General features: G+C 39.9%; 2 protein-coding genes across 3 annotated transcripts; both read right to left on the bottom strand.

Moving 5' to 3' along the window:
• Positions 1–4,052: 4,052 nt before the first annotated feature.
• LOC111252722 (uncharacterized) lies at positions 4,053–5,439 on the bottom strand. Of its 2 annotated transcripts, XM_086976827.1 has the most exons (3): positions 4,993–5,439; positions 4,467–4,631; positions 4,053–4,208 (listed from the first exon to the last, which is right to left on the bottom strand). In XM_086976827.1, the coding sequence occupies exons 1-2, from the start codon at positions 5,159–5,161 to the stop codon at positions 4,495–4,497; spliced, it is 306 nt and encodes a 101-aa protein (XP_086832953.1). In that variant the 5' UTR covers positions 5,162–5,439; the 3' UTR covers positions 4,053–4,208; positions 4,467–4,494. The 2 variants fall into 2 exon arrangements, 1 of the variants encoding a protein (XP_086832953.1); XR_015318610.1 differs by lacking the exon at positions 4,993–5,439 and adding an exon at positions 4,841–4,969 and having other exon boundaries at positions 4,053–4,631.
• Positions 5,440–9,823: 4,384 nt separating this feature from the next.
• Positions 9,824–11,675, bottom strand: LOC111251471 (uncharacterized). Its single transcript, XM_022808067.2, has 2 exons — positions 11,462–11,675; positions 9,824–11,323 (listed from the first exon to the last, which is right to left on the bottom strand). The coding sequence occupies exons 1-2, from the start codon at positions 11,619–11,621 to the stop codon at positions 10,740–10,742; spliced, it is 744 nt and encodes a 247-aa protein (XP_022663802.1). The 5' UTR covers positions 11,622–11,675; the 3' UTR covers positions 9,824–10,739.
• Positions 11,676–14,687: the final 3,012 nt, after the last annotated feature.

Below are 14,687 nucleotides of genomic sequence, written 5' to 3'. Positions count from 1 at the left end.
CCATACCTCTGATACCGCATTAAGATTCCGAGCAATGGTCATTGGACTATCTCCTATTTCTGTCTTCGATTCCTCTACACCCGTCTTAAACCCCGTTAAAGTCTTCAGTAATTTCGTTCGGGTTACAAGCTAGCTGCCCAACCTATTTGTCGCAGTGCCTTTTCTGTCTTTTATGCACGCTATACCATGGAGACTCCATGTTATCTGCCAACTGTTCCATAGACCAATGTTAGACTCGCCAATAACTACTATGTCAGCGTCAGCCATTTCTTTGGAGCAAGCTCTTCGGGCAGATCGTGAGAGACATAGCCTCTTCTATGCTTCTGTTCCAGTTCCCTTGGGGGCTGTGATCATTGCTTGCTTGCTTTGGAGTCTTTCTTCCCCCGTTATTCTCGTTGAGAGAAGCTATCGTAAGCTGTAAAAGTTTCCGCTTTATTGTTTTGTCTTAGGCGTTCATTCCTGTTCCGAGGGTATCGCTCCCAGCAGCTTTCCTTTGCAACCGATTCACATGTGTCGTTTATCGGTGTTGGGACCTTATTCGCACGTAATTTACCGACGTCATTACCTGTTTTCGCCTGCAAGTTTCCTTTGTGATCTTCTCTCGGGTAGTAGAACCAGTAGAACGGTTCGACTCACCTCTGGCATCGTGGGTAACAGGCCACCATGGCCATGCAGCTTGATTGCCAACGGCTAATTTTGCCAATCATATGTTGATATTAAAAAATCATATATCATGGAATGCATTCAAACATCAGTACATAAATGCTACGTGGATTGATGACGCCTTGTTGTATCCTCAAGCCCACGTTATTGAGCGTATCTATTTTTTCTCTTCTCGTGAATCGACCATATAAATGATTTATCACAATTCAAATTTGGCATCTCCTTAGTAGAGCATATCCCGCAAAGTTCGCTCCGCTCCTACGTTGCTCTGAAGCACCCCTTGAGCACACCGTTTTTGCCGTCGTACCATTTGTACAGAAAAAAAAACCTTTGATGATATATCAGCGTGGACGATGCTGATAGCTGCCATATAAACGTCGGTATGGTATTGTTTTCAAACATGAAAAATGAAAATGAGGATGGGAGCATCGGCTTACGGCCAGCAAAGTTACCCGCTATGGGGAAAAGCAAGCTCTCAACATTATGGAGAAAAGTCTTTCATCTTCTGCGTCGGCCTTCCCTGGATAAATCTCTGACAACTCAGAAACATCAGCCTGATCCTTGAAGGAATTCAAAGGGTAGTTTATGGTGCGACAGGCAAACAGACAAACATATAAGAACCTTTATGGTACAGCAGAAACCTAGTGAACGATATATTAGGGATATCGAGAGATATTGCTATTCCAAAAAAAATATTGATTAGAATGGCTTGAGAAAGTTAAACATTTGCATCTCGTAAAAATGCGTACACCTCAATTTTTAAATAACGTCATCTTTAAAATACATTTATTGATCACCTTAGGGTCAATTTTCGATTTTCTATTGCACTCTTAGGGTAATTCAGTATCTTTTTGTATAATGTTTTTAGTAACTTTCAAAAAGTTGCAGTGACGCTGTTCTCTCTTTGAACTAGAAGCTTCCGCTCCGAGACTCCGGAATGCGCGAGTCTTTCCACGTTGCTACCCATATATGGTACACTAAACAAATTGAGTAAATTTTCCGTCTAGAACGACCGCTTTTGACCTGAGTGGTAAAAGATCCCATGGAACCTAAAACGAAAGTGAAATCTATAGATCTGCTCTATTTAACGTATAAGTGCATACGCGTTAACTGGGCCAGCACCGCTGTTGTGTGGCACTATATATGTAGACGTATGCCGGAGATGAGTATTTGTCCCGCTATTGGCCGACTTTGAAGCCTAATTTCGATGGCAAGACACGAAAGTGGCACGTGTCAGGCATATGAAATTCTGCATCAATGACAGCAGGCTCCCGTCCAATCTGATGTTTCAGTCTGGTGGCGCTGCGTCTTGTATTTTCACCTTCAGTTTTGAATTATTGGATAAGCCATGTTTTATCTTACAAAAATAAAATGTCAATCGTATGATTAATCAGTAACCAATTGCTATCTATGTATTTTAATTCTAACCATCTTGAAAACCCCTTATGGACAAATTGATTTCATCGATATGGCCTGAGGTCCTTAAAGTACTGCTTAACAACGGTACCAAACATAAATCTCGAAACGTAAAATTAGTTTTACACCACACAGTAGCTGGGTAGACAAATTCTATGTCATTTTACTGATATTCGGTAAAGTCAATTATACGATACATTTTTTGTGAAGTTGAAGTCACCGAATTTTATGAAAATTCATAGGAACTTTTAGTCGTCGAATATGGATTTACGAGTCATCTAAACGTCCACAGCAGCAGGTGGTCATCCAGCTCTGAAAGGCTAAATGGGAACCACGAAAAAAACATTGTTCACAACGGATTCCACGTGACACGGTGATTTCCAACTAGCAAGTATCAATGGACAGCTTCTTCGCCTATCATTGATTGCCGGTATTTTCTACAAAACCGGGTAGCTCAATATTTCAGTTTGGGCCCAGTTCGGTATCGTAGAGCCGAAGGTGCACGGTGAACAAAATGCTTCTAGAATGAATCAATACCCATATATATTCTAATATAAATTCATGCCAGCTTCTAAATACAGAGTATTAGGTATTTAATCTCCTGAAGTGAAGCGAGGATAAGCTGAACTTCAAAAAGCAGTTAGTAACGCTTATTGCCCTACAAGTTAACATTCACTAGCGGCCGACTTAGAGGTAATGGAATTTCGATACGCGGTCTGCTCAGAACTGTTTGGGACGTCTCTATGCCGGGCTGCAGTCAATTGTTGAAGTTACATATAGCCCCTTTTAAACAAATAGTAATGTCATCGACCTTTTTGTCACGTAAGCGAAACAAAGTTTACGATCGTCAGTTAGTATATATCCTATGTTATTAAATATGTGGCACGCCTAATATTACTCTCTGAAGAAATGTTACCATCACCCAACGTTATTCGAATGATCATGATGGGAGTGATTCAGCTCTGAGATCGTTGCCTGACCCTGTGCATCCGTTTTCTCGCCGTCGGCTGTCCATCATTCCTTTCCTTGTACAAAGTCTAGAACATCACAAAAGAGCTCAGACATGTAGCAGGACGCTTTGCAATCTCTGTTTTATCCGCCATCCAGACTTACTACAACGACAGCTAGAGTTGCTATCTAATACGCTGACGGTCTGTGTCAAGCGGAACAATGTGCCATCCTGTGCAAGGTTGAATCGCATGTGACAGCGGACTTCCGGTGCCATTTCCGAAAGCTCGCAGACTCTTTTCTAATGTGGGTCATTTTGGGCTCACACACAAATTGTCCTTACCCGTTATTGTTCTCTGCTGTATGTTGCTACTGAGCGTCATTATTATTATACTCGGTTTGTTGGTCATTCTTCCCGCTGAGCCAAAGGCCGTAGAGCAGGGCCAATATAATGTCAGTTAGACAGACGGATGTATGTGTCCCATATTGTAGAAGCGTGTGCCAGTCCCACGAAGTTTCAGTGGGTATGTATGTAAGTGTATGTATGCGTATGATCTAGTTGTGACGTGTGGGACACAGGATGATGTTAAACAAGGAACTGCATCTTCTATCGTCATTCTTTTCCTAATCCTATCACTTGAATAAATCCTGCAGCACCAGTAGAGTCGATATCAGGATGTGTCAATGCATAGACCTTTTGAACCTGTTCCTATACACAACTTTTCTATCGGGACCAATTTTTGGATACAATCGAATGATCAAAAATCCAGATTTGTGAAAAGTCTATAGGAAGCTAAATTTTTCTGCAAAAAGAAGATTACTAGCAGTTGTATTGCTGTTCCACCTAGAAAGAAAGCTGTCTTTTGCATAGTTCGTATTGCTTGTTAAGAAATCGTTCTGCCTGTCTACAATGTCCCGTATCATTTAGATTTTTGAGTTTTCATTGGACGCTTAGAACATCTTATTATCTCACATTCTTCATCAAAACAATATCTTTCTTATTAGATTAGTAATACGTTACGCCGTTGAGTAAAAATTGCGATAATGAAAGTATTTATTTATAACGTCAGAAGACAACAACATTTATAAAACAAGTGGCATAGATGTCTTCGCAGGTGCAGTCATCGACATCACAGAAACCAAGATCTTCATCAAAGAGTTACTCTTCTGTTTGGCTTTATCTAAAAATTGAATAGGAAAGTACGTTCTCTTATGGCCATGTTGCAATTTGTATGTAGTTCACTAGCGTTGACAAATAAGATTTGACAAACAAGAATGACAACGAGTCTTCCAAGTAAATTGAACGAAAATTTAGGTGTACCGCCTAAATATATTAACTGTTAGAGAGAAAATTCAGGTTTATTTTTGTTTAGGTTAGATTTGAGTGAGTATATATTGTATGCAATGCTGACAGAGGCGAGGTAGGTTTGTTTACTAACATGAAGATTGTTATTGTACAGTACGCTCTTAATCCATCATCATTATCATTGCTGGCATCGGTTTGATGTCTTTTTCCGTCATATGACAGGGCATTTCTGATTCGAGAGGGTCTTTCATTTCCATTGCTGGCACCATCATGCCAGGCATAGGAGTCATCATCATTCCTAAAATGCAGGCAAAAAAAAAAAAAAAAAACTTACATGTATTGACTTGGCAATCAAAAACAACACGTTTATTATGATCTTATTCAATGTGTACATGATTGATTATTGAATTAACATTTTTTTTTTCTGGATATATATACTTTTTTTGAGGATGCATTAATTAAAACTAAAGAAGCACGTGCTTTTAAGCTCTAGCTCTTGCAAATTACCATAAAGTGACGTTTCAGCAAGCACATACATACTCAGTCCAGTGAACATTGACTTTTAAATAGCAGCTACAACAGACTTTACATGTAACACCAATAGTTGTTATCCCAGGCCTGTACGAAGGCAACACTTCGAGCACTGCAAAAAGACTCACCGTTCATCATCATCATCATGTCCATCGTTGGTTCTAGTTTAGGTTTGGAAGCCTGTAAAAGCATGTAGGCAAACGCGGCCTTTTTATATTTTTTAAGCTTAAACGCCTGGGTCTTTTGCACGTACATCAACACGAGGACAATGGCAAGTGATAACATGAATAGCTTCATCCTCAGGTTTATTCTAGAACGCTCCGCGTCGATACTGAAAAACGCTTAGAACACAAATGACGCGAACCAACAAGACATACACTGACGAAAACAGCAGCAGGCCGCGTATCTTATGCGGAACGGAGCCGCGCTCATTGGGTAGAAGCGTGGCGCTGGGTATATCCGGTATGTGGCATAGCACTATTTTTGTGAGGTATTCGACTTCAGATCGAATCGCTCACTTGTTAGTAATTCGTTATAGATGATCCACGTCGATGTCGTGTTTAACCAAAAGCCTTGCATTTTCATCAGCACGACGATCATTATTCATACAGGCGCTTTATGAACGGCACGAAGCATTAGCACGCTGGCCTTCTTTCCGTCCTATGTTCGTTTCGGGTTCCCCTTGAGCCGAATTTATAAGTGCGTCAGTGGAGTGATGATAAAGTATGGTTGTCGACGAACATTATACGGACAATTTCTCATGTAGCGAACGTCGTTTCATATTTTGCGTAGTGAACATTTCGAGGGCCAGTTGTCTTCATTTTTCTTAAATTTTCATCATGTAGGGTAGAGCAAACCGTCACTTGTAGGCGGACTCAAGGCCCTAGAGAAGGAGGCGCTTGGCCTTGCCTTCATCTAAACATACATGGCGTAATGGACAACCGCAAACAATACTAACTGAGAAGGTACGAATCATCTACCCTTCGTAAAAATAGACCCTAGCTTCTATTTAATATATACGAAGTTTCGATACATGAAAAACATCATCATGTCACGTATCTGTCAGTGATTTAGTTACGCTACTTTACAACGATCATTGGCCTATTTATACACCTTCGAGGTATTTCTGCACATTTGTTAAGAATATTAAATAACTTTGCGACGCTAAGTAGTAGAATATAATCATCACTGGTAGAAGACTTAAGTCATTAAGCTCGTAAAGGAGTAAGGAGTTTTTTCAACGACTGATTTTACCTCAGCTACGAAAGCAGAAAAGGGGACTGAAGACCACTGGAAGAATGCTTCTTTTAAGAAAACCATCGGGCTTTATTACTAACTGCAAACATCTATTTAATATTCGTAAGGCAAGAAGTGTATCTGAAGCCCTTAAAAACTGAGCAGCAACACACTGGTTTCTATAAACATCTGCGAACGTCAGAGTCAAGCTACCGGATTAATCATATCTGAATTATTAAGTACTTTTGATGTCTTTTCGAATTCTTCGCGCCTTTGTTTCCTAAATATTCTACACTGGGACACGAGAACCTTGCCTCTGATAACGATATAAACCACACACTTCAGAAAAACAAAAACGTGGCCAATAAAGAAAGTCCTACTCAAATAGTTTATCTTTTTTTAGAACTATAACACGAGCAGTCGGAAGGATTGCAATTTGTTTTTGTTTAATAATATTATTATGAATGTGTTCAGTACGATGAGAACGGATAATTCAGTTGGATTTTGAATACCCAAAAAAAAGGAGCGAATCAAAGGACAGGCGGTCACTTATGAGAGACTTATGAGAGAGTTTTTCTACCAATATGGCAATAATGTACTTCAATCAATGCGTGCGGTCCGTCAGTGTTTAACTATTTGGTGCTCGTCGTTCTCTAATAAGGCGTTTTCGTACGACGATTAATTGTATTTAAATGTAAAATTACTTTATAGATATAAATTAAAGCAAATGATACATTTTACATGCTGTGATTTTGGGCTCCTAGAAAGCCGTTGCTGCTGAGAAACATTCATCGAAAAACTCTTTTGGTTTTTTATAGGTATGCGCGTTCTCTTCTTTCTTAACAAGAGATCATGTGTTCTACTAATCAGATTTTTTATTGAAAAGCAATTTATGTTTGTCTTTCGTTGCTCTACGTATAGCTGCGCTGTTTATTTAGGATTTTTTGGTGGAAAAAAAGTGGAGGCATCGCCACATGATTCGTATGTCCGTATGGTAAGGACAAAGAAGACCTGAAAGCACCTTACGGACGAATAGGTTTCAACTTCAACCTACACAATTTATTGGGGGTGCCGTACGCGACACGCTCCCTCTAAAACTCTTTTTTCTGTCAGATAGAATTTTTGTCAGCCGCTAACCCCCGTCCTGATGCGATAGCCCCTTTTTTCCTTGGCGGAAAATCCGCAAGATGGCTTGAACTGGTTCGTTGTCTATACTATGCCGGCTGCTTTCGACCCAAATGGGTTGGTATAGATTGCCTGAGGCCACACCTGTCTGAGTCAATTCACATAGAGTGTTCATTATTTGAAATACATCTATACTTTGCACATGCGGATTCTGAGTCGCTCTACAGACCTTTCTCTCTCGCTCTCGTTTCCTGTCATAGTTCCCGAACGTGTCAGCCCGGTCGCTTTGGCATAAAGGACTGGAGGAAGTTTAAACGAGTTCACAAGATAAGCTGAATCAATTGCATTACGTCAGCGTGTGTCCTTGTTTCCTAATGGAACACTGTCTGGCAATAGAAAATGACAACCGCAGTCGCTTAGCAGCTTGACAATGGCATGGCCCGAGTTCTCTAATGATATAGAATGCTCTTGGATATACCTATTATAGTTAAGTGTAGTGTAGTACAGTTCAATCATTTTTAAAGCTCCCACCTGCGAGGGTGGTGCTATGTCTACGTAGAGCACGCAATTCCTATCGGCTTCGGCCAATATCCGAAAAATTGCAAAAGTCAAATAAATTGGATTTAAATAATAATGCTTGGCAAAACATGACCGCTTTGCATTTCTAAAATTAAAAAACGTTTTTAATCGTCTCAGCATAAATTAACCTCTAAAGATGACGCTATTTTTCCTTGGAAAATATATGCGTGTTAAGTACTTCCCCGGTCTCATTTCCGTCCCCTGTTTATCATCGTAATTATGTACACCTAAGCACCTGTTCTTCAAAAGACCTTGGGCTCTAGCAGGTGGCATAGGCCGCTGAAGTTTGGGCATCATCTTCATCAGTAGGGTATGGCTTCCAGCATACGATGACATCGCGAGCGCTATAAGACCAGAATTTTAAGCAGGATTTTGCGTTATGTCAGCTCTCACCTGCTTCCGTTGTTACGCCGTACGCATCTCGGTTTCCAAAGTTACCTGCGAATTTTCAGACACTAGAAAAACATAGACAAATGGAACAGCGAAATGATAGGCCTATACGAACATCTACTCCAAGCTTACGGCGCATTTGACAAATGAACATTAAATAATATCATAAATATCCTCACTTTTTGCAATACTTGTCCAAAGTGAATATGCATTAGTCTTCTTGAACACTGAGAAAGCGAAATAAATACTTCTGATGTTCCAGTTGATCCTCTAGTCTTCAGCAAAAATGTTTCAGCCGAAGCTTAGAGTCTTTGAAGCTAACGTAAAACAATCCTATAGGTTTTAATACGTTTACAGCAGCCCATTAGAAAAAAGTATGGAATCGAGAAGATAACCTTTAATGGACATTAGTAGACGAAAAAAAAAGGTACAGATGTTAGAGGCACTTTTTTTTGTATGAATTTGTAAAGATTTCGCCGAAAATGCTTGTTGATTTTACAGGAACAGATCCACTGTCTGTCATAACCTCTGTATTTGGCTTCTCGACATCGGCGTCATTAGCGTTTCTACAACCATTGTCGAAACATAATCGTCTGAGGACGATGGATTCAGATTCTTGTAAAAAATGGCGGCTGCCAATGCTTTTTTTGGCAATGCACGGGCCAGGTCGAACGTCCAAATAGTTAAAATCAACCAGGCTAAAAGTAGGCGGCAACGCATCTGAGATCTAGTAAATGCTCAATAACAACAAAAAAAAAGACAGTGAAGAAAGGCTAGGTAAGTAAAAGAGTTATGGATGGAGAAAATGGCGGCCATACTAATACCTTTTGTTCTAGCGCGTAATTTATGACTACAGTAGCAAACAAAAGATATTGACGATCTGCACTACAATGCAATATCTAAGATAGCCTCGTTTTATTGACACATAGTGTGTATGTGCATGTATTGGCATGCTGGATCTCTGATTCAGGTATAACTGACGCTTAGCTGGTCTAGTCGTCGATAAACGCTTTTTCTTCACTTTACTTTCTCTCGTTTAGCAGACGAATGTTTGGCCCGCTAGAGTAGACCGTATGACGTTACGTCCTTAATTATTCGACATGTAGTCAATAAAAGCTAACGTCTGCCGACATTTCACAATCGTTGGCGCTTCTTATAATGCAACTTTTAACACATTTTAGTAGCATGCTAACAATTAAATTTACTAGAAGAACAATCGTTATGGCTTCCTGATTGTTATCAGCGGTATTGTTGTAATTCTATTCGTTGTAAAAATTGAGAGCCGAGGGCTTGTTACAAGTTGAAGAATGATCAAAAAGGACACTGTGATAGATATATATATGTATCGAAAAAATATACTTTATTGTTTTCTTTTATGTTTAGCGGACATGAAAGATCCCGTCAGGCGTTTCAGTGTTTTATCCACCATCGTGCTACAACGATGCAAATTCGTTCAGCCATAATGAATATTTCATAGAACCAAACGAATATAAAGTCACAGTTGAACGGTTTAAATGTAGAATAAGCTACGTCGTGCGGCAAAGAGAAGTCATCCAATTGATGATGCTCAAACAGGGCGTCGCCATTACGTTAGGCCTCCTATTACTAGGACAATTACGTTAAGCCTAACACTTTACAATGACTGAACTGTCTAGTTCCGATCTTCCATGCTATCGTTATGGTAAAGGGCTCTACCAGGACACCGAAAACATCGAAGATTCTGTTTGTCATTGTATTAAACAATGACGACGACGACAATGTTCTGGTCCTCGTTTTCCGTTCATTTTATATAGAGCTCTGGTAACGACACAGGCCTGCCATTTCATCGCGTGTGTTCGTCTCAAATAGCACTTGAGTATTGATCTTGGGCTGGCTTCTTAACTAGGCAATTTTTTTTACAGGAATACCTAAACCCTTTAATGAGACAAACAGACAAGAAAAATACGAAGACACGATTAGCTTTGTTGACTTACTCTAGGTATGCATACGTGCTCCAGTAGTTTATTGGTTAGTCATGGTACGTCATGGATGAATGATACGTTCGTAACTGATACCGTATTCCATTTATGATTTCCTTTTCAAGTCACGACCCAAATGATAAAATACTAAAGGCAGTACATTCATTTTTTTCATTAAGTTCGTATACACACAACAATGTACTTTATTAATGCTCCTATTCAAGGCGTATATTGTGATTAGTATATGCACGATTAGCCCTTTTTACGTTCGCTAAAAAAAGGCTTTTGCGATAGGCTGGACGTGCAAGCTGGCCTATCAACGGCGTGTTAACGTATCTGTATGTAATTAGTATGGTGTAACTGACTAGATCAACAGAATGGTATAGGTCTAACGGTGCACCGCAAATTGCGATGAATGTTCGGACGAATGTGGTTCGGACGCGCCCGATCTCATGAAAGTATAATATCGTGCTACGATTAAAAAGTCTCGAGTCTTTTATATGTATATATCTGACATTGATCAGTATCGGACAGTCCGATTAATTCTTCCAACTCGAGCAACATGCGCGTATTTCATGTGTGTTCGTTCAAGCCCGTCGGTCCATGCGGCTAGCCATGACATTAGATGGGAACGCATTGTTAGTGGGCATCATCATAACAGGTTGCTGTATGGGCGATTGCATGGGCTGGATCATCTGGGGTTGGACCATCTGGGGCTGGACCATCTGGGGCTGCATCATCTGAGGCGGTACCGCCATTAAAGGCGCAGATATCATTTCGGGTCTGGCCATTACCGGTTCAGTATTTGGCGTTACAGTCATGACTCCACTGATCTGATTAACTTTACAAGGCGGTCTAGAAGTTTCGACAGTCATTGCAGTAGGAGGTTTATCGTTTGCAGCATGCATACTTATGTGCATGCGCATCTTTTGATCGGCTACCTCGTGCGCCATCTCTGCGCCGTCTTTCATTTTTGTCATCATTTTCATCATGGTCATCGTTTCCTTTTTTTCGATAGATGGTTTCATGCTCATCATCAAGGGGGGCATGTGGCTGTGCCAGTCTTCTACCATGACGGCAGACGTCTTTCCATTAGGTATTGCGTTCATCACTATCGTGGGATGAATATCCATTTCAGTCTGGTGAGTATAGTGCCAATCCGGCGGCATCACTGAAACAGTTCGGTTACGTAAAAACTGAATTAACGAACGCTTAAAAATACGACCCCGACTAAATATGAGTCCGCATTGTATCCACCGTCGTAAAACATCAACGACCTAGAGTTATTTTACAAATCGTAATTACTCACGTGTCAGTGGCATCGACCAATCAGACATATCGTGCTTCATCATTGATCCCATCATCATTGCGCTCTTCATCATCTTCTTCATGAGTAGAGCCTCTGAAGACCTCCATAACGCGGCTGACAGTATGAACACGGCAATAGGGCTGGCTTCAAAGCGCTTCATAGCTCCTTGTTACCAACCTATATAGCCCCTAGTTTCATCAACAGACCAGCAGGAAACGTGTGCTATCGTAACGGTAGCTGGAACATTTATAGTGGTGAACGAGTGAGTGAGTGAACGTGCCACTGAAGTCATGTAATGAGTCGCTTTTAAATCGCGTAGCTCGGAAGCTGTAGCATATGATCAACCAAGACTACCACGCGTGCATACGTAATTATTCGAATGTGCAAAACGTCACTGGAAAGCTGGAAATCATCATAAACGACGACGAAATTGATGGGGGCGGAGCAGTCGCTGTGACGACGTCAAAATGCTGTAGACCGTTGTCATCTATATATCTCACGTATCATGAACATATAGGCCTTAAATTAGGGCGCTTTTTTCTGGCCGCGGTACTCGAAATATGCCTGTGCCGATTTAACGGCATGCGCTATAGTCAAACGACGTAAGCCATTGTTAACGATGAACTCTAAACGTCAAATGTAAGAACTACTGTTAAATTCCTTCCAATTGGTGTTCAACAAACAAACAAATAAGCCTGTTTTTTTCGAACTAAGCAGCAGTAGCTCTTAGTTATTAACTGAAGCACAATAGTGTTACTAAGGTATTCTTTTTACTGAATATAGTTAAAAGAAAAGTAAATGGGGTGACTTTCTTTTCGTTATCCTTAAACACAAACAAAGTGTATGAATACTTATACAGAAGTATTCGGATTTTTTAGATTTTAAAAGTCGAATCTGATGGTGGCAAACGTCCCGTTGCAAGCCTGTAAAGCATTTATTTTTTACTTCGCCGAAGTTTCGGGCCGTATGTCATCCATGGCGAGCACGATCGAAGTCAACGAGTGATTGTTAGGATCAATCAGGAGGAGTGACCAAATAGTTAATGTGCGAGAACGGGAACTACCAATAGAGTCTAGAGGTAGAAAGTACATCTATTATTTTATGGTATGTGTCTGAACGTTCACTTACAGCCTAGAGAGGAAAACATTCGAAATAACCGTGATCCTTCAGATCCTAATATGTAACCTTTGATTAGCACTTTTGCCACACCAGCGAACGACTTTACCGTACACATATAAAAACAATCAATATAAAGTATTGTTGCATGTTTCTTCACGTCAAGTTTGTGAGATTTGCATTTTCATCATTGACTTCTACAACGTTGTCGTGCAAAAACATTTAAATTATTCCAGAGTTACGCTAGAAGCGTTTCGTTACGTCAACACAGTCATCGGTAGTTGCCAGAACTAAAGCGAATAAATACGGCCGTTACAAAATCAAAGTTAAAACAAATATGGGTCAATGAGACCTCTCTTTACGCAGTTGTACCATATACGTACATAAACTATCAGTCAGCATAAACCTATGATATCGCACAACTCATTGATGTAATCCATCGTTCAAATAGCCCATCCTTTTCATATATGTTTCAAGTTTTACGTCCGGTGTCACCGTTAGGCGTTCCATCAGACACACAAACGGTTAGCTGACTGGCTGGCACCGTCTGTCTATACCCTGTGGGTACGAACCCCCGGCCACAACGTGTACCTAAAATTAGAAAGCAAATACATCACACGTGTTTCTATATTCTCCAAAAAATTAATCTTGAAATGAATTGCTACACAGTTGAAAACACCTCGACAAAAAGCCCTGTATTCTGTGCGTGAAATAATACGATTCCGACGAAAGGCCACCCCTCCGCCCCATCGTTTGTTGCTAAATTCTGGTTGTTTTAGGTTTAATCGATTCTTCAGTAAATGTAACGTTTCGCTGACTGTCGATTAACTGACAAAAAGGGCATTAGAAATATCTACTTTCTTTTTTCTTTTTAGCTTTAGGGCTTCGCGTATGCTTTCTGATAGAATTCGCAACTGCATAATAAACAGCGATAATAATTTCTTTTCAAAATTAAGTAGCTACAACGCAGAGCAAACGACAATGCAGCAGTACGATTTAAGTTTAGAAGTTTTTTAAAAAAAAAACCAAGTACGCTGCGACACGAATATGTATGTGTAAATATTGTAAACGATGTATATATTCAACTCGATGCTCAAACTGTCCTCATGATACACCGTCATAGATCGTGCCAGATTCAGTTGATGGTAGTCTATCATCATATAATATCTAGGGCGGTGCTTAAAGAAGCATATATATACCATTTTTTTTTACTGTGACTAGATTTTTTACAATACGTTTTATATTGCTTAATGATCTTGGAAAAGTCGTCTAAGTTGTTTACGGATATATTTTTCAGTCTTATTATTTTCTAGTAAAACAATTCACCAATTTACTGGAAGTAAATTGGTAGCTTGTTGAGACAGGCGTTGATGAGATGTGAAAGATGTTGTCGAAAGATGGAATTAGTGAAATTGGAACAAGTTTTACAAGGGCTTTTTCACACTCTTTAGTATACGCCTATTTCAATGAGCGACTGTCCTATATACCTAAAGGTAGAATTTGATTACTGAGTTCTACGAATGCTTTCGACGCCTGTGGACGTGCTGACGATGTGTTATAATTGAAACGTATAGATCCTATCAAGTGATTATAATTATGATCTTAGCCTGTATAGAAGTCTGAAGAAAGCTTTTTTTACTTTGGCCTTGCTGTACAGGCCACTGTACAAGAGTTAGGCGAACGATCAATCAAGGACTGAGACTAAATTGAAAAAAAATGCAGTGTATATTTACGTAACTATGTAGTTTTGCATTCATCGATGCATCTTCGTATCCACTCAGAAATTCTCCCGACGATCGTTAGTGATGTCGTTAAAGGACAGAGATCGGTGGTCTTCATGTCTCTGGCCAGTGTAGTCACCAAAGTGGGTCGTAGGTATATGCATGCTTTAAGATGTTTATATAGCTTAATCGTTCTACCCTGGCAGAATAATATTACTTCGTTAAGTGGTTTGGAACTGAAAAATCGTTTTTTTTTTTTAAGAAAATTTGCATTTAATCCGAATACGAAATGCTTGAAAGCAGAGATTGTTTGAACTTGTTTCTGCCAGCCGTCAATAAACGATAACTGTTACGTAACGAACCAAGATTTTATCAGCAATGAACGTATG

Source organism: Varroa destructor, unplaced genomic scaffold (assembly GCF_002443255.2).
Source record: "Varroa destructor unplaced genomic scaffold, Vdes_3.0 BEIS01000001.1, whole genome shotgun sequence".
Taxonomy (NCBI): Eukaryota; Metazoa; Arthropoda; class Arachnida; order Mesostigmata; family Varroidae; genus Varroa; species Varroa destructor.
The sequence above is the reverse complement of the archived record's forward strand: the minus strand, read 5'-3'. Positions and strand labels throughout refer to the sequence as shown.